At 42.0% G+C, this 26478-nt stretch overlaps 1 protein-coding gene across 4 annotated transcripts in view; it reads left to right on the top strand.

Annotated features, from left to right (window-relative positions):
- Positions 1-26478, top strand: part of FER (FER tyrosine kinase) — a 416817-nt gene that overhangs the window by 251876 nt on the left and 138463 nt on the right. For all 4 annotated transcript variants that reach the window (XM_073548571.1, XM_073548350.1, XM_073548410.1 and 1 more), the window contains exons 16-17: positions 19198-19313; positions 22235-22329. In XM_073548571.1, coding sequence (XP_073404672.1) covers positions 19198-19313; positions 22235-22329 — 211 coding nt within the window. The remainder of the gene's footprint in view (positions 1-19197; positions 19314-22234; positions 22330-26478) is intronic.

Below are 26478 nucleotides of genomic sequence, written 5' to 3' on the forward strand. Positions count from 1 at the left end.
TATAGGAGCTCTCGATGGAAGAGAATCCAACCATTATTAGGCTGAAGCAAAAAAGAAGATATCCATCAGAGATGTAGCAGAAATGTTAGGAGTCGCCATATCAACAGTTTGGTATATTCTGCAAAAAAAGAGCACACTGGTGAGCTTAACTCAAAAAGACTCGATGTAAGACAACAGGGTGAATGATCGCAGAATTGTTTCCTTGGTGTAGAAAAACCCCTTCACACTAACCAGTTCTGGAAAAACATTCTTTGGACAGGTGAAACTAAAATAAACCTGTACTAGAATGATGGGAAGATGAAAGTATGACGAAGGCTTGGAAAGGCTCTTGATCCAAAGCACATCACATCCTCTGTAAAACATGGTGGCATGGGATGTGTGATGGCATGGGAATGCATTACTTCCATTGGTACTGGCTCTCTAGTGTTTATTGATAATGTGAATGAAGAAGGAAGCAACCGGATGAATTGTCAAGTGTCATCAGGCAGTCATTGCCTGCAAAGGATTCACTATAAAATCTAAAAAGTTAACATTTTATTTATGGTAAAGTTAATTTGTCCAATTACTTTGAGCCCCTGAAATGAGGGGGCTTTGTAGAAAAATGGTTGCAAATCTTAAACATTTTGCATGATATTTTTGTTAAAAAAATATTTTGGTTCAACCCCTCTGTGAGGGACGAGGGAGAATCCATTTTGGATTATAGGACAACTCCATCCACTCTTGGAATGTGCCCCCACCCTTGCGTTCCCCCAGGCCATATATGGCAAAACATTGTTTTTCTTTGATTAACTCCAAGGAACAAGTTCTTTGAAGCTCGGGAGACTAGCAATTGGCACAAGGTGTGAGCTCTCTGCAGCTTCACAGGAAACTAGATTTCTTTTTTGTGACTGAAGCACATGGAGACACTGTCGTACGACAAGTCACAACAGACTCTGAGGTATTGAATCTGGAAACTGACCTATAATAACAGAATGCAATATCTCTGAGCCTAGTCGAGCACATTATCGGAATCGGCATTCCTTTCCCCACGCGCCAATATTATTTAGCCACATCCAGAACCCTACATTATGGAGTTATAAAGCATAGCTAACAGGAATTGCATACGGTAGGCATATTTGGTCTGTATGAGTATTAAAATCCTGCAGAACCCAGTGGCGGCACAACCAACCCATTCAGAGCTTCGGATGCAAAGCTATGGGCCATCCACGGTTCTGGACAGAAAATCTTATTTTCAGACATGGGAGGAGGGAGTCAGCCCGCCCAGGTGGTGGCAGGAGAGTGTGGGAGGGAGCAACCTAGGAGCTATAAGACAGTCCCTTGTTTTTAAGATTTGGACCTGTGATCCATCAGCCCCTGCTTGTGGTCACAGGCTACATAACACAGTAATTGCAACCTATCTATACCCTTTCCTTGTACTACACTTGTGAATGTATACCTGTATATTGTTCTTGTAAATTAATACATGTATATTTCTAGTGCCCCTTTTCAGCGATTAAATATAGAAAGAATCTTGGGCTACTCTTTTATCTCGATTCACGAATCCCCACATCCGCACGCTCGGTTGGTCAATTATACGCTCTCCGGGTTTGTTTCTGACCCGATATAAGCCTGTTATCGGACGGGGCTTATGTCAAACGAGGAATTGGTGGTAGAATACCGTATTGTTTTAGTGAGGGACTCTGGCAGTGACAGCCGGGAGGTTTCGATATATATCTCCAGCCTGGATTGGTGATATATATCCTCCCTCACTGGGAGCGCCTCACTAACTCCTACCTGTAATGGAAGCCTTTCCGGCGACTATTTGCCCTCGGTGTAGTTCCCTCACTGGAGCAAGTGGTGGCGCCAGAGAGCCGATCCCTGAGGATCCTTCTCTCCCCTCCCCTGAGGTGAGCGAAGTTGACGCCCCCTTTCCTCTGTGAGATCCCTCACACCCTCCAATTCTGAAAATCTACACTTCAATTGCATCTCAGTTGTTTAATAATTAAAAAAAAGTGGCATGCATATCATATGCAATCACGAAGATTCGGTTACTGTCTAAATATTTGTGGACCTAAGCGCGTGTGTGTGTGTATGTACACTACCGTTCAAAAGTTTAGGGTCACTTAGAAATTTACTTATTTTGAAAGAAAATCACAGTATTTTCCAACGAAGCTAACATTGAGGCTATGGGCCCACGTAGCGTTTTAAAACGCACAGTGAAAACCGGACTCCTTCCCAGAAATCGCCCGTTTTTTCCCGCGCTATTTCACCGCAATTTTACCGCGATTCCGTTCGCGATTTTGCCGCGATTTTCTCAAGCACTTTCCAAGCGATTTGAAGCATCGCTTGGAAAGTGATTGACAGGTTGGTCACACTCGTCAAACATAGTGTTTGACAAGTGTGAGCAGCTTTTTACTATTGAGGCCGCCTATGCGGCCTCAATAGTAAAAGATAGAATGTTAAAAATGATAAAAAAAATTTAAACTTCTGGGTATATTTACCTTCCGACGTCCCGCACTGCCATCCCGGGCCTCAGCATTCCCAGCGATGCCTTGTGAGACCTGTGACGACGTTGGTCTCGCGTTACTATAGTGATCTCGCGAGACCACGTCATCACATGACCTTGCCGCAAGGCTTTATTGGGAACGCTGTGGCCCGGGATGGCAGCTCGGGACGTCGGAAGGTAAATATACCCCGATTTTTTATTCTTTATTCTTTTTTTTTTTTACAGGGGTATGGTACCCAGGGCCTGAAGGACAGTCTCCTCTCCTCCACACCGTGGGTACCAACCGCACATGAGACGCTTAACTTCCCGCATGGTGGGCATAGCCACATGCGGGAAGTAAGCGATTCTCATGCATTCCTATGGGTGCGGAATCGCGGCAATTCTTTGGGATTCCGCACCAAAGAATGATCATGCTGCGATTTTTTTCCGCAATGCGATTCCGCCGCGGGAAAAAAGCGCAGCATTAGCACAGCATGTGCGGAATGCCATAGGAATGCATGGGGGGGGCATTCTGTACACGATTTTTAAACGTTTTTGCGCCGAAAGAAGCGGCAAAAACGCTTAAAAATCTCATCGTGGGCACACAGCCTAAATGATTCAGAAATACACTGTATACATTGTTAATCTGGAAATAACTATTCTAGCTGCAAACGTCTGGTTTGTAATGCAATATCTTCATAGGTGTATAGAGGCCCATTTCAAACAACCATCACTCCAGTGTTCTTATGGTACTTTGTGTTTGCTAACTGTGTAAGAAAGCTAATGGATGGTTAGAATACCCTTGAAAACCCTTGGGAAAGAATGTTAGCACGACTGAAAACAATTTAGCTGATTAGAGAAGCTATAAACCTGACCTTCCTTTGAGCTAGTTGGGAATCTGGAGCATTACATTTGTTGGTTCCATTAAACTCTCAAAATGGCCAGAAGAAAAGAACTGTCATGTGAAACTCGACAGTCTATTCTTGTTCTTAGAAATGAAGGCTATTCCATGCAAGAAATTGCCAAGAAACTGAAGATTTCCTACAACGGTGTGTACTACTCCCATCAGAGGAGAGCACAAACAGGCTCTAACCAGAGTAGAATGAGAAGTGGGAGGCCCCGATGCACAACTGAGCAATAAGACAAGTACGTTAGAGTCTGTAGATTGAGAAATAGACGCCTCACAGGTCCTCAACTGGTAGCTTCATTAAATAGTACACACAAAACGCCAGTGTCAATGTCTACAGTGAAGAGGCGACTCCGGGATGCTGGCCTTCAGGGCAGAGTGGCAAAGGAAAAGCCACATCTGAGACTGGCTAATAAAAGGAAAAGATTAATATGGGGAAAATAAAACAGACATTGGACAGAGGAAGATTGGAAAAAAGTGTTATGGACAGAAGAATCCAAGTTTGAGGTGTTTGGACCACACAGAAGAACATTTGTGAGACAGAACAACTGAAAAGATGCTGGAAGGGTGCATGATGCCATCTGTCAAGCATGGTGGCGGTAATGTGATGGTCTTAGGTTTCTTTTGTGCTAGTAAAGTGGGAGATGTGTACAAGGTAAAAGGGATTTTGAATAAGGAAGGTTATCACTCCATTTTGCAACGCCATGTTATACCCCGTGGACAGCGCTTGATTGGAGCCAATTTCATCCTACAACAGGACAGTGACCCAAAGCACACGTCCAAATTATGCAAGAACTATTTAGGGAAGAAGAAGCAGGCAGCTGGTATTCTATCTGTAATGGAGTGGCCAGCGCATTCCCCGGATCTCAACCCCATTGAGCTGTTGTGGGAGCAGCTTGACTGTATGGTAAGCAAAAAGTGCCCATCAAGCCAAACAAACTTGTGGGAGGCGCTTCTGGAAGCATGGGGTGAAATTTCTCCAGATTACCTCAGCAAATTATCTGCTAGAATGCCAAAGGTCTGCAATGCTGTAATTGCTGCAAAGGGAGCATTCTTTGACAAAAGCAGAGTTTGAAGGTGAAAATTATTATTTCAAATAAAAATCTTTTTTTTGAACCTTGTCAATGCCTGGACTAGATTTTAAATTCATTTGGCAACTCATTTCATTAACAAAAGTATGCGTTTTCATGGAAAACACAAAATTGTCTGGGTGACCCCAAACTTTTGAACGTTAGTGTATATATGTGTATGTATGTATATATATATATATATATATATATATATATATATATAAGAAAAGAAGCCAGCGCTGCTTAAGGTTAGAACGCATAACATAAAGTGCATATGCACATAATATCTAACTGTATTCAAAATGAGATATTTGGCAAAAAAATTGATCAATTCAATTGAGCCACCCCGCCGCGCCAAGGCAATCTCATGTGGGGGGTCCTACTCTACATTTTTAATAAACACTGTGCCATTACGGCCTCCTAGATACATTAAATGCAAGACCACTTTAAGTGCAATCCGTACCTGAGCATTTCTGGATCGCTCCCATGAAGCCAGAAAAAGCAAGTGCAGATGAAGGCCAACCAGGTCTGAATGCAGACATATCAGGTTTAGCCTCCACACATTGCCCGACCAGCAAACATAGATGAAGGGCAATGCAGGTTCAGACACAGGTGCACAATTAAATAAAGCTTGGGGCAGGGCGGGGCTGCTGTGTGTGTGCACAGCAGCCTAGATCCATCACAGTGAACACAGAAAAAATGGCGAACATAACCCGGAGCGCATGGCAAAAGTGGTGGTCAGCCACATACCAACATATAAAAAAAGAAAAGAAGCCAGCGCTGGCTTCTTTTCTCTTTTTTTGTATGTTGGTATGTGGCTGACCACCACTTTTGCCGTGCGCGCTGGGTTCTTTTCTCTTTTTTTGTATGTTGGTATGTGGCTGACCACCACTTTTGCCGTGCGCGCTGGGTTATGTTCGCCATTTTTTCTGTGTTCACTGTGATGGATCTAGGCTGCTGTGCACACACACAGCAGCCCCGCCCTGCCCCAAGCTTTATTTAATTGTGCACCTGTATCTGGACCTGCATTGCCCTTCATCTATGCTTGCTGGTCGGGCAATGTGTGGAAGCTAAACCTGACATGTCTGCATTCAGACCTGGTTGGCCTTCATCCGCACTTGCTTTTTCTGGCATCATGGGAGCGATCCAGAAATGCTCAGGTACGGATTGCACTTAAAGTGGTCTTGCTTTTAATGTATCTAGGAGGCCGTAATGGCACAGTGTTTATTAAAAACGTAGAGTAGGACCCCCCACATGAGATTGCCTTGGCGCGGCGGGGTGGCTCAATTGAATTGATCAACTTTTTTGCCAAATATCTCATTTTGAATACAGTTAGATATTATGTGCATATGCACTTTGTTATGCGTTCTAACCTTAGCAGCGCTGGCTTCTTTTCTCATATATATATATATATATATTTTATATATGTGTGTATATATAACATACATACATACATACATACATACATACATACATACATACATGTTGTGAATTCACTTTCTGGCCTACCTCTGGTTCCTAGTGAACTTTCCGGGCTCCCTCTGGTGGTTACAGGAGGTAATGGAGCTGATCTAATTAACAGAGGTCTGCCGTCTGATAATGAGGAGGACGATTGGACATCTGGAGTTTCTGATTGGATTTAAGACAGCCTACTCCCTCTATCCCTGCTGGTGATTTTTTTCCTGCCTCCTGAGGTCTTAGTTTCCAGCTCAGTCCCTGCATACTCAAGCTAAGTGTTCTTTTGCTATTGTTCACATTTGATTTGGTTTTGTCTTTCAGTTTTGTGTGGTCAGCCAGCCCCGGCTGGGGCTGTGCTGATTTTCCATCCTTATGTTACGGTTTGTGCCAGTTTGTTTTTGTCCCTTATTAGATTGGCCTCTCTTTGCTCTGTTTTCAGAATATACCAGAGTGCTGATAAAGTGGGAGAAGTCTAGTGACTTTAGTGTTTTTTCTATCAGACGTGTTGGGCTTTTTTTGCGTGATTGCAGACAGTGTCTTTCCTTTCCTGTCCTGTCTAGTTAGTTTGGGCCCCATCGTTTGCTTAGCCTATTTTCCTACCTGCGTTTGTGTTTTCATCTTGTCTCACCGACAATATATGTTTGGGCGCTATCTATTCCTTTGGGGTCTGCTCTGGGGCAGTTTAGATTTCCTTTTTCTTGCTTTAGGCTTATTTAGTTCTCCAGCTGTGTCGAGGCGTCTAGAATCATCGTAGGTACGCTCCACGGCTACTGCTGGTTGTGTGGATAAGATCAGGGGTCTGCAATCCGCTTAGTTACCAACCTCTCTGGTTTTCTGTGGCTTAGCTTGGTCTTTCTTTCCTCCTCGGTGATCCAATCATAGCACATACATATACAGTACAGACCAAAAGTTTGGACACACCTCATTCAAGTTTTCTTTATTTTCATGGCTATGAAAATTGTAGATTCACTCTGAAGGCATCAAAACTATGAATTAACATATGTGGAATTATATAATTAACAAAAAAGTGTGAAACAACTGAAAATGTCTTATATTCTAGGTTTTTCAAAGTAGCCACCTTTTGCTTTGATTACTGCTTTGCACACTCTTGGCATTCTCTTGATGAGCTCCAAAATATGCGCTCTATAGCAACAACCTCACCCTCCATAGCTACAGGCCCTCCCTGTCCACATGAAACAGCCCTCATCACACAGTAACGAATGCTTCCCCCTCCAGCAGCCTCAGTGCAGAGAACAGAGAGCTGCTCCTACCCCAGACACACACTGAACAGTTATCTATGCAAAGTGAAACTAGTGAGGAGGAGGGAAAATCGTCCTGTATTCTGGGCCACTCCATGATTACAATACATAACTCATTATCAGTAATTCCTTCCCTCACTGTGCCAGGCTGCTGGCAGCAGTGAGAACAGACTGTGTGATGGCCAGTGATGGGGGTCTGCAGCTTCTAATCTGCACAGGGGGGTGGCAGTCACTGGTGCAATCTGTTGTGTGTCAAAGCCTCTGCTGTGTGAATGAGACAGCTCTCACACATACACAGCAGCATATTTGGTGCAGTGTATGTGTGAAGCTCCACCAAACTCCCAGCAAGCTCCAGTGACCAACACCACCCACTGCCCACTCATTGGCTGGCAGTAAACTGCACCAGCACTCATCTTTATCATTATTCCAGCATTGGAAAGAACACAGCAGTGATCCTGTATTTGTGAAAGCAGCACAATACATACATACACCCCCCAACACTTTACACTGTTACAGCTGCTGATTGGACAGGCTGCTCCCATCAGTATTTGTGTCATTAGTAGTGTTGAGCTTCCCAATACCGCAAGTATCGGGTATCGGCCGATATTTGCCGTATCGGAATTCCGATACCGAGTACCGATACTTTTTTCGTATCGGATACCGGAATCGGAAGTCCAAAATGCAATGAGCCACTTTTGTGGCTCTGATTGGCTGCCGAAATGACGTCATCATGATGCGCTGTCTGTGCGCATCATGATGCGCCGTCAGTTCGGGCCTTCGGGGGGTCTGTGCCGACTGTCCGGGGGTCTGTACCGGCCTGCCGGGGTCTGTACCGGCCTGCCGGTGGTCTGTGCAGGCTCCGGGGGTCTGCGCCGACTGCCCAGGGGTCCACCGGCCTGCCGGTGGTCTGTGCAGGCTCCGGGTGTCTGTGCCGACTGCCCGGGGGTCTGTACCGGCCTGCCGGGGGTCTGTGCCGGCCTGTCGGTGGTCTGTGCAGGCTCCGGGGGTCTGTACCGGCCTGCCGGGGGGCTGTGCCGGCCTGCCGGTGGTCTGTGCAGGCTCCGGGGGTCTGTGCAGGCATAGTCCGATGGGACTACAAGTCCCATCGGGCGATGCCTGCTACCATGACAGTGATTGACACATTAGCCAATGATGGGACAGTAGTAGTCCCATCATCCGGCTAATGTGTTGAATGTAAAAAAAAAAAAAATTTACATGCTACATACAGTACATACAACATGCATACTACATATATACCACATGTAACATACATACTACATATATACTACATGCAACATACATACATGCATACTACATACATGCTACATACTACATACATGCTAATAAAATGCTACATACATGCTACATACATGCTACATATATACTACATGCATGCAACATACATACAACATATACTACATGCATGCAACATGCATACTACATATATACTATATATTACATGCTACATACTACATACATACTACATGCTACATACATACTACATACATAATACATATATACTACATGCATGCAACATACATACAACATATACTACATGCATGCAACATGCATACTACATATATACTATATATACTACATGTAACATACATACTACATATATACTACATGCTACATACATGCAACATACTACATACTTGCTACATGCATACTACATACATAATACATATATACTACATGCATGCAACATACATACAACATATATACTACATGCATGCAACATGCATACTACATATATACTATATATACTACATGTAACATACATACTACATATATACTACATGCTACATACATGCAACATACTACATACTTGCTACATGCATACTACATACATAATACATATATACTACATGCATGCAACATACATACAACATATATACTACATGCATGCAACATGCATACTACATATATACTATATATACTACATGTAACATACATACTACATATATACTACATGCTACATACATGCAACATACTACATACTTGCTACATGCATACTACATACATAATACATATATACTACATGCATGCAACATACATACAACATATATACTACATGCATGCAACATGCATACTACATATATACTATATATACTACATGCAACATACATGCTACATACTACATACATACTACATGCTACATACATACTACATACATACTACATGCTACATACATATATACTACATGCATGCAACATACATACTACATGCATGCAACATGCATACTGCATATATACTATATATACTACATGCAACATACATGCTACATACTACATACATACATGCTACATACATACTACATACATAATACATATATACTACATGCATGCAACATACATACAACATATATACTACATGCATGCAACATGCATACTACATATATACTATATATATACTACATGCAACATACATGCTACATACTACATACATACTACATACATACTACATACATACTACATGCTACATACATATATACTACATGCATGCAACATACATACTACATGCATGCAACATGCATACTGCATATATACTATATATACTACATGCAACATACATGCTACATACTACATACATACATGCTACATACATACTACATACATAATACATATATACTACATGCATGCAACATACATACAACATATACACTCACTGGCCACTTTATTAGGTACACCATGCTAGTAAGGGGTTGGACCCCCTTTTGCCTTCAGAACTGCCTCAATTCTTCGTGGCAGAGATTCAACAAGGTGCTGGAAGCATTCCTCAGAGATTTTGGACCATATTGACATGATGGCATCACACAGTTGGCGCAGATTTGTCGGCTGCACATCCCTGATGCGAATCTCCCGTTCCACCACATCCCAAAGATGCTCTATTGGATTGAGATCTGGTGACTGAGGAGGCCATTTGAGTACAGTAAACTCATTGTCATGTTCAAGAAACCAATCTGAGATGATTCGAGCTTTATGACATGGCGCATTATCCTGCTGAAAGTAGCCATCAGATGTTGGGTACATTGTGGTCATAAAGGGATGGACATGGTCAGCAACAATACTCAGGTAGGCTGTGGCGTTGCAACGATGCTCAATTGGTACCAAGGGGCCCAAAGAGTGCCCAGAAAAAATTCCCCACACCATGACACCACCACCACCAGCCTGAACCGTTGATACAAGGCAGGATGGATCCATGCTTTCATGTTGTTTACGCCAAATTCTGACCCTACCATCCGAATGTCGCAGCAGAAATCGAGACTCATCAGACCAGGCAACGTTTTTCCAATCTTCTACTGTCCAATTTCGATGAGCTTGTGCAAATTGTAGCCTCAGTTTCCTGTTCTTAGCTGAGAGGAGTGGTACCCAGTGTGGTCTTCTGCTGCTGTAGCCCATCTGCCTCAAAGTTCGACGCACTGTGCGTTCAGAGATGCTCTTCTGCCTACCTTGGTTGTAACGGGTGGCAATTTGAGTCACTGTTGCCTTTCTATCAGCTCGAACCAGTCTGCCCATTCTCCTCTGACCTCTGGCATCAACATGGCATTTCCGGCCACAGAACTGCCGCTCACTGGATTTTTTTTCTTTTTCGGACCATTCTCTGTAAACCCTAGAGATGGTTGTGCGTGAAAATCCCAGTAGATCAGCAGTTTCTGAAATTCTCAGACCAGCCCTTCTGGCACCAACAATCATGCCACATTCAAAGGCACTCAAATCACCTTTCTTCCCCATACTGATGCTCGGTTTGAACTGCAGGAGATTGTCTTGACCATGTCTACATGCCTAAATGCACTGAGTTGCCGCCATGTGATTGGCTGATTAGAAATTAAGTCTTAACACACAGTTGGACAGGTGTACCTAATAAAGTGGCCAGTGAGTGTATACTACATGCATGCAACATGCATACTACATATATACTATATGCATGCAACATGCATACTACATATATACTACATGTAACATACATACTACATATATACTACATGCAACATACATACTACATACTTGCTACATACATACTACATACATACTACATACATAATACATATATACTACATGCATGCAACATATATACAACATATATACTACATGCATGCAACATGCATACTACATATATACTATATATACTACAAGTAACATACATACTACATATATACTACATGCTACATACATGCAACATACATACTACATACTTGCTACATACATGCTACATACATACTACATACATACACTACATGCATGCAACATACATACTACATATATACCACATGCATACTACATATATACTGCATATATACTACATGCATGCAACATACATATATACTACATACAATACATACATATAGACATACAGTACATATAACATAGAGTACATACTCACCGTCACTTGTCACTTTGATCCCCGAAGCCATTGTGGCCTGAGGAATAAATATCAAAATAAAAAAACACCAATATACTTACCCCGATCTGCAGAAGTCCACGAGGGTCCCACGTCAATCTTGCGTGGAGAACAGCAGCATCAGCTGATGCTACCGTTCTCTACCAGCTCCAGGAATACAATGACGGAAGGTAGGTATCCTTCCGCACTGTATTCCTCCACCACTGAAAAAAAAAGTCCCTAGTCTCACTTTATGGCAAAGGCTGCGTGGGAACTTAATCACGCAGCAATGGCATAAAGTGAGACTAGGGACTTTTTTTTTACAGTGGTGGAGGAATACAGTGCGGAAGGATACCTACCTTCCATCATTGTATTCCTGGAGCTGGTAGAGAACGGTAGCATCAGCTGATGCTGCTGTTCTCCACGCAAGATCGACGTGGGACCCTCGTGGACTTCTGCGGATCGGGGTAAGTATATTGGTGTTTTTTTATTTTGATATTTATTCCTCAGGCGACAATGGCTTCGGGGATCAAAGTGACAAGTGACGGTGAGTATGTACTCTGTTATATGTACTGTATGTCTATATGTATGTATTGTATGTAGTATATATGTATGTTGCATGCATGTAGTATATATGTTGTATGTATGTTGCATGCATGTAGTATGTATGTAGTATGTATGTAGCATGTATGTAGTATGCATGTAGTATGTAGCATGTATGTTGCATGTATGTAGCATGCATGTAGTATATATGTTGTATGTAGTATGTATGTAGTATGTATGTTGCATGTATGTAGCATGTAGTATATATGTAGTATGTATGTTACATGTAGTATGTATGTTACATGTAGTATATATAGTATGTATGTTGCATGCATGTAGTATATATGTTGTATGTATGTTGCATGCATGTATTATGTTGTATGTATGTTGCATGCATGTAGTATATGTATTATGTATGTAGTATGTATGTTGCATGTATGTAGCATGTAGTATGTATGTAGCATGTATGTAGTATGTATGTTGCATGTAGTATATATGTAGTATGTATGTTACATGTATATATGTAGTATGCATGATGCATGCATGTAGTATATATGTTGTATGTATGTTGCATGCATGTAGTATATATGTATTATGTATGTAGTATGTATGTAGCATGTATATTTTTTTTTTTTTTTTTTACATTCAACACATTAGCCGGATGATGGGACTACTACTGTCCCATCATTGGCTAATGTGTCAATCACTGTCATGGTAGCAGGCATCGCCCGATGGGTCGGACGATGCCTGCACAGACCCCCGGAGCCTGCACAGACCACCGGCAGGCCGGCACAGCCCCCCGGGCAGTCGGCACAGCCCCCCGGGCAGTCGGCACAGCCCCCCGGGCAGTCGGCACAGCCCCCCGAAAGGCCCGTACAGACCCCAGAGGGGCTGTACAAGGCAAAAATAGGGTTTTTCTTATTCCGATACCGGAAGTCCCATAGACTTGAATGGGACTTCCGGTATCGGAATCGGCGATACCCGATATTTTTTTTAGATCGGCCGATCCATTCCGATCCGATACTTTTAAGTATCGGACGGTATCGCTCAACACTAGTCATTAGAGACACAGTGCTCACACATACACTGCACCAAATCTGCTGCTGTGTGAAGACATCAGTGACTCAGAGCTGTCTCATTCACAGAACAGATTGCATCAGTGACTGCCATCCCCTATGCAGATTAGAAGCTGCAGACCCCCATCACTGGCCATCACACAGTCTGTTCTCACTGCTGCCAGCAGCCTGGGACAGTGAGGGAAGGAATTACTGATTACAGAATACAGGACGATTTTCCCTCCTCCTCACTAGTTTCACTTTGCATAGATAACTGTTCAGTGTGTGTCTGGGGGAGGAGCAGCTCTCCACTCTCTGCACTGAGGCTGCTGGAGGGGAAGAATTTGTTACTGTGTGATGAGGGCTGCTTCATGTGGATGGGGAGGGCCTGTAGCTATGGCGGGTGGGGTTGTTGCTATAGAGGGCATGTTTAGAGTAGAGTAGGAGGTTACGACTAGTTCTCATTTCAATGCCATAACACTCCCCCCCCCTTGGACGTTCTGTTCAGAATATCTAGAAAACCGTGCAAACTCAAACTATTGACAGAAAGTAAATTACTTATTGTCATAATTCTGCAGCCCAGATACAGTATGTACTGAGATTATGTGAAAAGCCCGGACAACCCCTTTAAGGACAACATATGAGAAAACAAGACAAATCCTTAACGACCGCCGATACGCCTTTTAACGGCGGTAGTCAAGGGTACTTAAACCACAGCGCCGTTAATTAATAGTGCTGTGAAAAAAAGTGTATAGTGCCCCCCAGAGTCGGATTTTCTCCGTGGTCTCGGCTTCCGGGGGTAGCCGAGACCCTAGAGAACATGATTCGGGTCGGCTTTTGCAATCGCCGTTATTAACCGTACAACGGCGACCGCAAAAAAAGCCGCAATTTTGCTTTCACTTTCTCCTCTGATGTGATCGCACATCAGAGGAGAGAGAAATGGGTTCCCCGATTAGTGATGAGCGAGTATACTCGTTGCTCGGGTGTTCTCCGAGCATTTTGGCACGCTCGGAGATTGTTTTCGTCGTCTCAGCTGCATGATTTGCGTCTTGTCTTGTAGACAGGCCGAATACATGTGGGAATTCCCTAACAAACAGATATTCCACACGTATTCAAGCTGTCTGGCAGTTGCAAATCATGCAGCTGAGGCGCTGAAAACTAAATATCTGAGAATGCCAGGCCCTCCTTCAGTGGGCGCCGCCATCTTGGTACGGGGAAAAAATGGTGGGTGCATGCGCAGTGCACACGCCGAATCTGCCGGCCGACAGATTCCATTCATTCAATGTACATTTTGATCACTGTCATAAACCCTATCACAGTGATCAAAATAAAAAGAAAATAGTTAAATACCCCACCTTATCACCCCCTTAGCTAGGGAAATATAATGAAATAAAGAAAATATATTTATTTTTGTTTTTCAGTTAGGGTTAGGGTTGGAATTAGGGTTAGAATTACGATTGGAATTAGGGTTAAAAATAGGGTTAGGGTAGGATTGTGTTGGGGATAGGGATGGAGCTAGAATTGAGGGGTTTCCACTACTTGGGCTCATCAGGGGGTCTCCAAACGCAACATGGCGCCATCATTGATTCCAGCCAATTTTGCGTTCAAAAAGTCAAATGGTGCTCCCTCCCTTCCGAGCCCAGATGTGTGCCCAAACAGTGGTTTACCCCAACATATGGTGCATCAGCGTACTCAAGACAAATTGCACACCAAGTTTGGGGGTCTAATTTCTCCTGTTACCCTTAGGAAAATAAAAAAATTGGGGGCTAAAAAAAAAATCACTTTTGTGGAAAAAAAGGATTTTTTATTTTCACGGCTCTGCGTTATAAACTTCTGTGAAGCACTTGGGGGTTCAAAGTGCTCACCACACATCTACATAAGCTCCTTAGTGCCAAACAACCCAGCTGCATAATAGGTGTTAGGGTGCATGCACACAGTAAAAGCCACCAAAACACCTAATACCTACTCCTAATGCAATTGAAAATACAAGAGAACAAGGAGTTTGTGGTAAAAAAATACTGAAAAATATTTATTAAGGACACAATACATTGTAAAAGCACACGGATATTGCAAAGACATGATACATGTCTCCAGGAACGTCCCAAAGTACGGGGGTATCACCTTCAGACAAAGGTACCTAAACAGCTCATGTTTGTGGATTCATAGCGCCATAATTTTAACATCATATATAGGGCTTCCATAACACATGGTGCAGTACCAGGTATTAACGCTCTATATAATGCCCATACTACAAAGTATGCATAAAAAAGTGCTTTAGGGTGAACAAGGGGAGGAAGAGCTTACCAGGTGTTGAAGGGTTAAGAAAGGGGACCCCCACGCCAGATGTAGCCCCGACGTGCGTTTCGCTGACCTAACACTCAGCTTTCTCAAGGGGATCGTTCAGGGACGAGAAAAGGACCTTCAAATAGCCCGCCCAGTGTGTCGCATGTCCAGGGAGAGCGAATCAGAGAGGCCGTAGCGGCGCATGCATCATGGCAACCCCAGATCCTGCTGCTCCCAAAGCGTCACATGCTAGAATGCACCTACAGAGTAGGGAGACTCCAGCGTGCGTCCAACATGACAAGGACGCCAGACAGCAAGCATGGACACAGGGGGAGAACATGGGGCACGTGCACGGCCATATAACTGGGAAGGGAAATGACAGAAATGATTTTCACTATGGGGATATATATATATATATATATATATATATATATATATATATATATATATATATATATATATATATATCCGCCACAATGATGTATCCCATATTCCCAGTGCACATAATCCACTAATGGCAAGCTCCTTGCGGGGTCTAGTTTCCAAAAGGGGGTCAATTGTGGGGGGGTTTCTACTGTTTAGGCACATCAGGGGCTTTCCAAACGCAACATGGCATCCAATCTCAATTCCAGCCAATTCTGCGTTGAAAAAGTCAGACGTTGCTCCTTCCCATGTGAGCTCTGCCGTGCGCCCCAAAAGTGGTTTACCCCCACATATGGGTATCGGCATATTCAGGAGGAATTGCACAACAAATTTTGTGGTTAATTTTCTCTTTTAACACTTGTGAAAATAAAAATAATTGGTTCTGAATTAAATGTTTTGCAAAAAAAAGTAAATAATTTTTTCCTTCCACATTGCTTCAGTTCCTGTGAAGCACCTAAAGGGTTAATAAACTTCTTGAATGTGGTTTTGAGCACCTTGAGGGGTCCAGCTTTTAGAATGTTATCACTTTTGGGTATTTTCTGTCATGTACACCCCTCAAAATGACTTTAAATATGGACTAGAATTGTAATTGTGCAATTCACCGTGCTATACTGAGAAGATGTGATGGTGCTAGGTACAAATTGATAATAGTATTGATATTTGTTGGTGGAGTAGATGTAGAGTATTCTGTGAGGGTTATATTCCTCAGCTAACGAATGGTGCTACTTCGCCCCACACACACAAATGGTGAGTCACATATGCAAACACATTTGTAAATATGCACTGCTTTTTCGCTGATTACTTCGCCACACACACACACACACACACAAATGATACACCATGTGAAAGGTAAACTTGCTCCTTTCAGCAAGAAAAGAGCCGAACAAACCACACATGCATGATTTTATCACTAAATACAGTTTAAACATTCATTGTCATAATTCATTGTCACCTGCAGAAAGACACAATGACCTGCAGGTGGCACCTCAACCGGAAGACCTTTTTGAACCTCTGATTATCAAACCAATTTATTGCTTTACCAATCTACATAAATACCTGTGTTCATCATCTCATGAAATACATTTACATTTGACCAGCTTGCTTTTTCTGAAATTGCCTGCGCCTCTGATGTCCAATGTGTGAAATTTCGCACTGGCCAAGCTAGTTGTCTCTTAATGTATTTCTAGTCTCTGTTGGGACCAGATTATCACTTTTAAGACTCCTTGTTCCTTACTTTGAATATCTTTTTTCAAGGGAGTCTGTCAGCAAGTTTTAACTACCTCGTCTGAGAGCAGCATAATGTAGGTAAAGGGAAGCTGAATCCAGCAATGTATCACAGATTACTGGGTGCAGTGGTTCTGACACAATCAAATGGTCTAGATTTAGAAAGAAGCAGAGCTGAGAAATCTAACCCCGCCCCCACCAGGCTCTGTATATGCAATGTTCATACAGTGAGCTGCTTATCACAGGAGAGGGCATTGCCAGTTCAGCAATGTTAATCTCCTAGTGACCAATCCTTCACAGTTCGTAAACAGCATGCGCTTTGACAAGCAACTAGCGATGAGCGAGTATACTCGTTGCTCGGGTTTACCCGAGCATGCTCGAGTGTCCTCCGAGTATTTTAGCATGCTCGGAGATTTAGTTTTCGTCGTCTCATCTGTATGATTTGCGATTGCTGGACAGGCTGAATATGTGAGGAATGCTTGTTTGCTAGGAAATTCCCACATGTATTCAGCTTGTCTAGCAGCCGCAAATCATGCAGCTGAGACGACAAAAACTAGTTTTCCGAGCACGCCAAAATACTCGGAGATCACCTAAGCATGCCCGGGGAGACCCGAGCAACAATGCTACTTGCCCATTCCTACAAGCAGCACATCCTGATTTCTTTGTTTCAGCACAGTAAAAACCTGCTGACAGATTCCCTTTAATAACATTGGCTTTATGTCTTGAGTCGTTATTCTTCTGCAGAATAAATTTGAAGGAAATCAGATGCCTCCCTGATGGTACTGCATAATGGATAAGTATTTGACTATCTCTCAGCATTGAAAACCTTAATCTTGCTGCTGCCGTCCTTTTTGTGCACCTCTATTCATTCGATTTTGTGCATTGTTCAGTCACTTGGCCTTGTTTCCATGTTGAAGGTATGGTTTTTGATCGCAATTATTCTAGACTTCTGACCAGACTTCTTTAAACAATGGATGGGTGTCTTTGTCCCACTGGTTGCTGTCAGTTATGACTCGATTAGCTACATTATGGCTGGTCCGTACAATTAAAGCAATTGTTACCATCCACCTTTCGGGTGTCCCCTATTAATGAGCACGGCCCTCATTCCTCTTGGTGTCTGTTGATTTATGTATTATTGTTAATCTGTAATGTCTTTTATTGTCTGTACTAGTCCCCTCTAAAATTTAAAGTGCTGCGGCATATGTTGGCGCTATAGAAATAAAATTATCTGATGGCATTGCTGTACATCATCCAATTTCTTAGGTAACTGTCCACAACCTTGCCCATTTCTTGATGTCCTAAAGGCTGAGCAATACAGGCAGACATGTATCCATCTTGCATTACCAATAGTGAGGCGTCTGATTGGCCCAAAATTCATTTTTTTAGCCAGATAACAACCCCAAACATAAAGCGAAGGTCATTAAGATCTATATTGAAGAAAGGAAACCACACTCACCATTGCGTCTCAAAAAAGGTTAATGTCCTTTATTCCATGTGGCGGGACAGTCCTTTAACATGCAGGGGGGAGCCTGGAAGTAAAGGAGGACAACAACCATTTCACGCCTATCCCAGTGCTTGGTCTTCAACACATTTTTCTTCCACCACCTAGCTCACTATCAGGTGGTATGCGTTATACTAAGGACTGATTCAGACTGCAGTTTGGTGCCATTTTTTCTGCTTTTTCACTTTTTGTCATTAAGAGCTATGTTTAGCTAAAAAGCAGGACAGAGATTTCTGAATGTAATGATATGACCCCCAAGAGCCCTGATCTCAACATCTTTAACTCTGTCTGGTATTACATGAGCAGACAAAAGGATTGGCGCAAGCGGCATCCATAGAAGATCTGTGGTTAGTTCTTCAAGATGTTTGTAACAACCTCCCTGCCCAGTTCCTTCAATAACTCTGCAAGTGCACTTAGAAGAAATGATGCTGTCACACCAAATATTGATTTCTATTTTGTTAATTGATAATAACAAAGTTAATTTGCAGCATTGTTTCATACCTGCCTGCGCTTTTGGGCACAGTACGGTGATAAATATATAATTTTATTTTTTCTCTTGTTTTTATTTTTTTTATTTTTTTTTTAATTCTCAGTTTGCAGTTTAACTGTGATTTTATTTTCCATTTACAGGGTAATTTTGGTGAAGTGTTCAAGGGAACATTAAAAGATAAAACACCGGTTGCCGTTAAAACATGCAAAGAAGATCTTCCTCAGGAATTAAAAATCAAATTTTTATCTGAAGCCAGGTGGGTTTCGTGGAGAACAGTCATGGATATTTATACTGTGTGGTTGCATTGTAATGATCACAAAACTGCTGCTAGAAGATCAGTTTCAGAATGTGCTCTATTAATGTGCAAACCAAATTAAGGAGCAGTTTCGCGTAGAATTGCTGTTTATGGCTGGACCGTCAGCACCCATAGTACAAATTATGCAATATTACAGTAACATTTCAGCTGCATCAACATTTTACCTACCAGAGTTTTAAATGGTTATTTGCACACCTTTTTATATACACATAAAATCATATTATAGCCCAAAATCCATGTTTTTTGTTTCGAAAAGTTGATGCCCGGTAAACTGAAAAAAAACACCCCTTAGCACTTTACGGTAATGGGTTTCTTCATGGTTATCTTTCTGGAGAAATAGTCTATTCATGTGGTAGCTACGGGGGGCTATTATTCTAATAGAAAAGGATTTGTTTACACATCTTCCACATAGGACATGAATATTGAGGGTACATGTAAATAGTCCTCTTCCCTCCACCATGAGCCCCAAAATTTACAGTAAGACTGGGGTCACACGGGGAACATATGTTCTATCATGGGTAATGGGAGAATTTGGGTAAATTATGCCAATGACACTCTGCTCAATCTCTGTCAGAATTTGATTCAAGTGTTAACATAGTGTGATCCGATTCTCGCACATGAGAGAATCAGATCACAGGTGTTGAGGAGACGGAGAACATAATTTCTCCATCTCCTCCATTGCCGACATTCCCAGTAGTAATCAGACTGCACTCAAGCTCTGACAGTGGCATTTAACGTGATCGCGGGTCACCGATGAGTTGGCGTGCAACCAGAGGTCTCCTGGAGACCTCTTTGATTGTCACTACCGGCTTTCTGTGAATGCCACCTGGTTGTCGGTGTTCATAGCAAGTGAGGTATTCTACCACATATAGGCTATCTGATCATCGCCTCTATGTAGCAGAGCCGATCGGGTTAAGGCAGCTTCTAGCCTCCCATGAAAAATAAAATAATATAGAAGTTTAAATCACCCTCTTTTCGCCACATTAAAAATAAAATAATAAAAAAAAATCAAACATACCCATAGTAGGTATCGCCGTGTTCAGAATCACCCGATCTACCAATAGAAAATGTATTAACCTGATCACTAAACAGCGTAGCGAGAAAAGAAGTCAAAATGCCAGAATTATGTTTTTTGGGTCGCAGCGACATTGCATTAAAATGCAATAATGGGCGATCAAAAGATCTTATCTGCACCAAAATATCATCAATAAAAATGTCAGCTCGGCACACAAAAAATAAGCCCTCACCCAACCCGAGATCATGAAAAATGGAGACACTACGGTCATCGGAAAATGACTCGATTGTTTTTTTTTTTTTTTTTTTAACAAATTTTGGATTTTGTTTACACCACTTAAATAAAAAAGAACCTAGGCATGTTTGTTGTCTGTGAACTTGTAATGACCTGGACAATCATAATGGCTGGTCAGTTTCTTGCATTTGGTGAACATGGTAAAAAATAAATCCGAAAACTGTTGTGGAAATGCACTTTTTTTTTTTGCAATTTCCCCGCACTTGGAATTTTTCCCCTTTTTTACGTACACAATATGGTAAAATCAATGGTGTCGTTCAAAAGTACAACTTGTCCCGCAAAATACAAGCCCTCACATGACCATATTAATGGAAAAATAAGAAAGTTATGGCTCTAGGAGGAAGGAGAGCGAAAAACAGAAACACAAGAACGAAAATGGGCTGCGGCACAAAGAGGTTAAAGGGGGTTGTCCTGCCTTAGACTACAAACCCTCATCCTGCGTGCTGTGAGAATTCTCCGGTGTGGGTGCAGAGAGTAGAAAGTCATGCAAGGATGTGATTTGTATACTTCCAGCCACATTCCGACTAGATTGTGTCCTTCCTCGCTCAGTACAATTGAATTGAGTGAGTCCGCACCCGTCTAGTCGGGACGTAACCAGGGCTGTGGAGTCAGAGCCCATTTTGGTGGAGTCGGTGTCATGGAAATTGAGGAGTTGGAGTCGGAGGTTTGGCTTACTGACTCCACAGCCCTTGACGTAACCACATGTACGCAAATCACATACTTGCAGTCATGTGCCTGCCGCTCCTGGCATCTGAGAAACCTCACAGCATGCAGTGAGAATTCACAAATCTGCAGTCACATGCTTGTAGTCTAAAGGTACTGTCACACTTAGCGATGCACCAGCGATCCCGACCAGCGATATGACGCGGTCAGGATCGCTGGTGCATTGCTAAGTGGTCGCTAGTGAGCTGCCACACAGGCAGATCTCACCAGCGACATCGCTGGGGACAGGGGTCGCTACTTACCTGTCACACGAGGCGATCCTGACGTCTTCCCGCCCGGCTCCACGCTCGTCGCTCCACTGGAAGCGCCGTAGGAAGCTGACGACGAAAAACAGTCCAGCCTGTTCTCGCGCGATCAACGATAAGCAGCGGGGGAGCGGGTCGTAGGTAAGTATCAGACATAGCGATATCGCTAGCAATATCGCTATAACGTCACAAGTAATAGCGATATTGCTAGAGATATCGCTTAGTGTGACAGGCTCTTAAGGCCGGAAAACCCCTTTCAAATCTGAATCCCTTGTATATGGTTCTCCCAACAGATGAGGTCAGGGAGAATCAGACATTGAATTTCTTCTCATGATCTTTTTTTTTTTGTGAGGGGAGCAGTTTGTGGCAGATTGTCCCTGTTCCTATTGACAAGGCATGTAATCTTGGCTGAACTGACCATACATGTGATGAAAAAGGGTTCAGCCGACAACAATTGAGGTGTATGAGATGAGCAGTTAATGGTGCCTGTGTGTGACAGCCTATTTTAGGGAAGTGTTTTTTATATATATTTTTTTCCTTTTAAGTTAGTGCCTTCTTGTTAATAGTTTTGTTTGTTTGCACAGAATTTTGAAGCAGTATGACCATGTCAACATTGTAAAGCTTATTGGAGTCTGCACACAAAGGCAGCCTATATACATTGTCATGGAACTTGTACCGGGTGAGTTCATTTCTATTCTTTCATATGTCCGATATCCTTGTGTCATGTTGTGTGTAATCACCACTTATGTGGCTGCTCTTTTGGCTTTGTTGTATACAGTAAGCTTGCGAGCAGGGCCCTCATTCCTCTTGTTATCTGTCATGATCTATGTGATTATTGTTATGCTGTAATGTCTATTGTCTGTACAAGTCCCCTCTAAAATGTAAAGTGCTGCGGAATATGTCGGCGCTATAGAAAGAAAATTATTATTACATAATTTTCAGGCAATGGGAGGCAGGTTTGATTGGGATACAGTAGATAGTGGCTGCCGTGGACACGTTACTCCTGCAGGCAGAAACCGCTACCATAGACACCAATAAAAATAAAGGCAAGAATTTTGGCAGTTTTTGGCTCAGTTTTATGCCTTATCAGGTTTGCCCATTGCTGGTTGTGTGATTAATTAAAATGGAGCTGTCAAAAGTGGCCAGATATTTTTTCGTGCTGCTTTGAGTACTGTGGTTTTTGTTTTGTTTGTTTTTTTAATCTGCCATATAGTTAGAGATATGGTCCTTTTTTTTTTAGTTTTTTTTTTTTTTCTATATTTACCACAGGACCCGCTGGGGCTGTGACTTTAGGTTCCTCTGCTTTATTATCCTGTGGTAAATACAGAAAAAAGTGACTGCGTAATATTGCCCGTATCTCCGAATCTCTCTAGCGTACTAAATATTACAAGAATATATGAAATATTCGGGAGCAGTGGGAATAAAATAAGCGCAGAACGTGACCACTTTTGAACTGGCTAAGGGGTTGTCTTTAATTTCTCTTACTATACGAGCTTGCTCTTTTAGGTTAGAGAAACTTCTTTTCAAACTGGTGGACTACACATTCCTATTTCCTAGGCTTGTTGGAAATTACATATTCTTAAATTTAGCATTGCAAAAAATCAACAACACCGCAACCTGTATTGTGGAAACCAATTTTCTATTCTGTTTGCCAGTTACTTTTAAATAATTCAACAAATTTTCATCAATATGTTTCGGCAGATGAAAAACAGATACTTATATTTGTTATTTATACTTTTTTTTTATTTTCATGATTAGGGGCAAAAAGCATATTAGGTTTAATTTCTTATCTCACTAGATCTCACAATACAATGTGTACATTGGTAAATATTTCTGTTAGGCTTGTTGATGCTGATATACTTCGTTTTTTAAAATCTGTGTCAAATTTTTGTGCAATGCTGATAATAAAGTTAATCAGTGACCAGTAGAGTTGAGCGACTTTGGTCGGATCGGGTTTCGTGAAACCAGAATGAAACGAAATTTGATTCGGATGAAACTGGTCCGACTAGGGCAAAAAAAAGTGGGAGTTTCGTCCGAAACCCGACCCCAAAGCAAGTCAATGGGGCATAAAAGTCGGCATTGAGTGGATGAATATCTAGTTATTCTGCGGAGATGCAAGATAAACTTAACTCGTACAATGTATTTCACTCTGTGAATCCGCACGGTTCAGTGAAGACATGCGGATTCACCTGCATTCAATAGCCAGCAGTGCTTTGAACGCAGCAGACATGCTGAATCCAAAGTGCTGCCAGTTCCTGAATGTGTGCACCTAATTATTTTTGAAAGTTTAAACCAATATCCACCCAACGAACCTGATTGCCATCTCTGCAGTGTTCCTCCTCTTTGTTGCTGAAAAGATCTCACTCTGCTCAGTACAAGCTGCAGCTGTCAGTCAGACTGAGTGGGTGGAAATTGAATACTCTGGATTCATGAGTTTTCGTTCTATAGGTGGACTCTTGAAGTGCCCAACTTAACATCAGGTTTATACAGGCATTCTGACATGGGTTTCCAGAATACGCTAGTCACATTTAATATTGTATACAGTTAAAATGTTAAATGTATACAGTTAGAATGTATAAAGTTTGTTTTGTGAATCTGGTAACAGATCTCTTTAAATAGGTGCATTAGAAATCTCAAAAAGATGGAGAAAATATAAGGAAAATGACTATGCACACATTTTGACATGGCATCTAATATAAGCACACCAGCCTCATCAGGTTTGAGAACTATCTCTGCATCGAATGCAGTTTGTAACATAAGATCTAGTGACAGATCCCCACTAATTCACACATCAGTAATTTTGGTCAGCAGTAGTGATGAGCGAACATGCTCAGATAAGGTGGTATCCATGCTCGGGTGCTAACCGAGTGTCTTCGGGTGCTCAAAAAGTATGTTCAAGTCCCTGCAGCTGCATATCTCGCCGCTGTTTGAAAGCTACAACATCTGCAGGAATTGTCGAACAAACAGGGGACTCAAACATATTTTTCGAGCATACTGAAGACATTTGGTTAGCATACGGGCATGCTGGGATAACTCCTCATCCGACCTCGTTCGGCCATCACTAGTCAGTATCCGAGTCCGTAAGCCGAAATGTGGAGTGCAACAAACACAAAGGAAAAGCTATAAGGGAAAGGATTCACTCCGGTTCTGTGTTGAGGAGCCATTCCCGGTTTCGGCTTGCAGGTAACTGATGTAACAGTGACCAAAACGACTTGTGAATAAGGCCTTAACTACACATCTGGGAAGAGGTCTTACAGGATTATATCCAATTCAACTTAGATTGTTGTGATAATTGGTTATCTGAACGATACAACATGACTCTAATATAAAACTAAGCCATAAACAGGATATTTGCAGACTTTATACTACCTTTTTTTGTCCATGTTTTTCCACATAGGTCGATGGTCTGTATGTAAAAAAAAAATTGCAGCATGTGCTATTTTGATCTGTATTCTGGGACACACTCTCCAATTATAGGTCAATGGGTAGGAAAAATCCTCTGACATTTGGGTTACCAATACCATCTGTATGTCTTGTGATTTTCACAGGTCCATTACAGTTGTTAAGAATAGGAAACTGTATTTGACAGTTATTAAATTGTTCATGTAAAAGCCAGATGGCACATGGACATAAAAAAACAAGATACACAGGTGCTGTATGCATATGAAGCAGACATATGGAACACAATATTAATGTAAGACTGTAAGCTTTAAATTAAAATATAGACCCCCCCCCAATCACAATTTGCATTTTTTTCAAGTCACTTTACTTTTTTTGTGTTGTTAGTTGACGTTTATGATGCCAAATTCTTCAAAATGGCGCATATAATTTATGAATTTGGAGCAGTCATAAATGGTTTTTTTTTCCTTGTCTTGAATGGTTTTTTTTATTTTTGCACTAAAAGTTGTATGTTTTGCAAAAATTGCACCAAAATACTTTCAGTTTCAAATATACACTAAAGGCAAGACTGGAGAGGAGTGACACCAAATGTTGAGATTTTTTTTAAAAAGCGTAATTGTTGATTCAGATGAAAACATCTGGAATTGCTAACCTCCATCCAAAAAGCAAAAACACACACACAAAACACAGGACATATAAAAAGGGTGCAAATGGAATAATGAATAGGGTGCATATAAACAAAAAGGGCCAAACACACAACTGTGTAAATAAAATAAATAAAATTCAGGCGCCGAGTCAATGTGGAAACAGGGTGTAAAGCAACTGTGAGAATACAGTGCGGTAAAGAGGCAGTGACCCAGGTTAGTCCAACATACTTAAGTCTTTATTTTCAAACTCACAAAATAAAATCAGAACTTTTATCCTCTGGTTTGCTGCTGGGACGTCTGTATCTGACTGTTGCCATGGGCGACCACACCACTGTATTTCTTGAGTGCGTCAGTAGCATTGCCTTCTCTGGCCTGAGTTCAGTCTCACACAGACCTTACTTGCATAGAGCCTCCTGCTCTGACTCTTGCAAACACACTGACACACCCAAAGCTAAACTGAAAGCTTAAATGGGAATTGTGGCCCTGAGCTACTCCCAAAACCCGGAGTGGAGGGAGAGACCCATCCCACTACCAATCCTATAGGTCTCTACAAAAATAAAAGCCCATGTCGCTTTTTCCTAAACCTGACCTGGTCAAATAGCTTGACCAAATCCATACATTCTGCAATGCAACCACAGCCATGCTGTAATTACCATGCTCTGCAGCAGGTTCAATATGCTTCTAAGCACTTTCTAGGGGATAAAATGGCCCTCACTGTCTCACAAGGGCCATGAGCATGATCTTTTCGGAGACCTTCAGCATCATCCAAACATAATAACTTA

This window comes from Dendrobates tinctorius, unplaced genomic scaffold, assembly GCF_039654945.1.
Source record: "Dendrobates tinctorius isolate UK_male_01 unplaced genomic scaffold, ASM3965494v1 ptg000003l, whole genome shotgun sequence".
Lineage (NCBI taxonomy): Eukaryota > Metazoa > Chordata > Amphibia > Anura > Dendrobatidae > Dendrobates > Dendrobates tinctorius.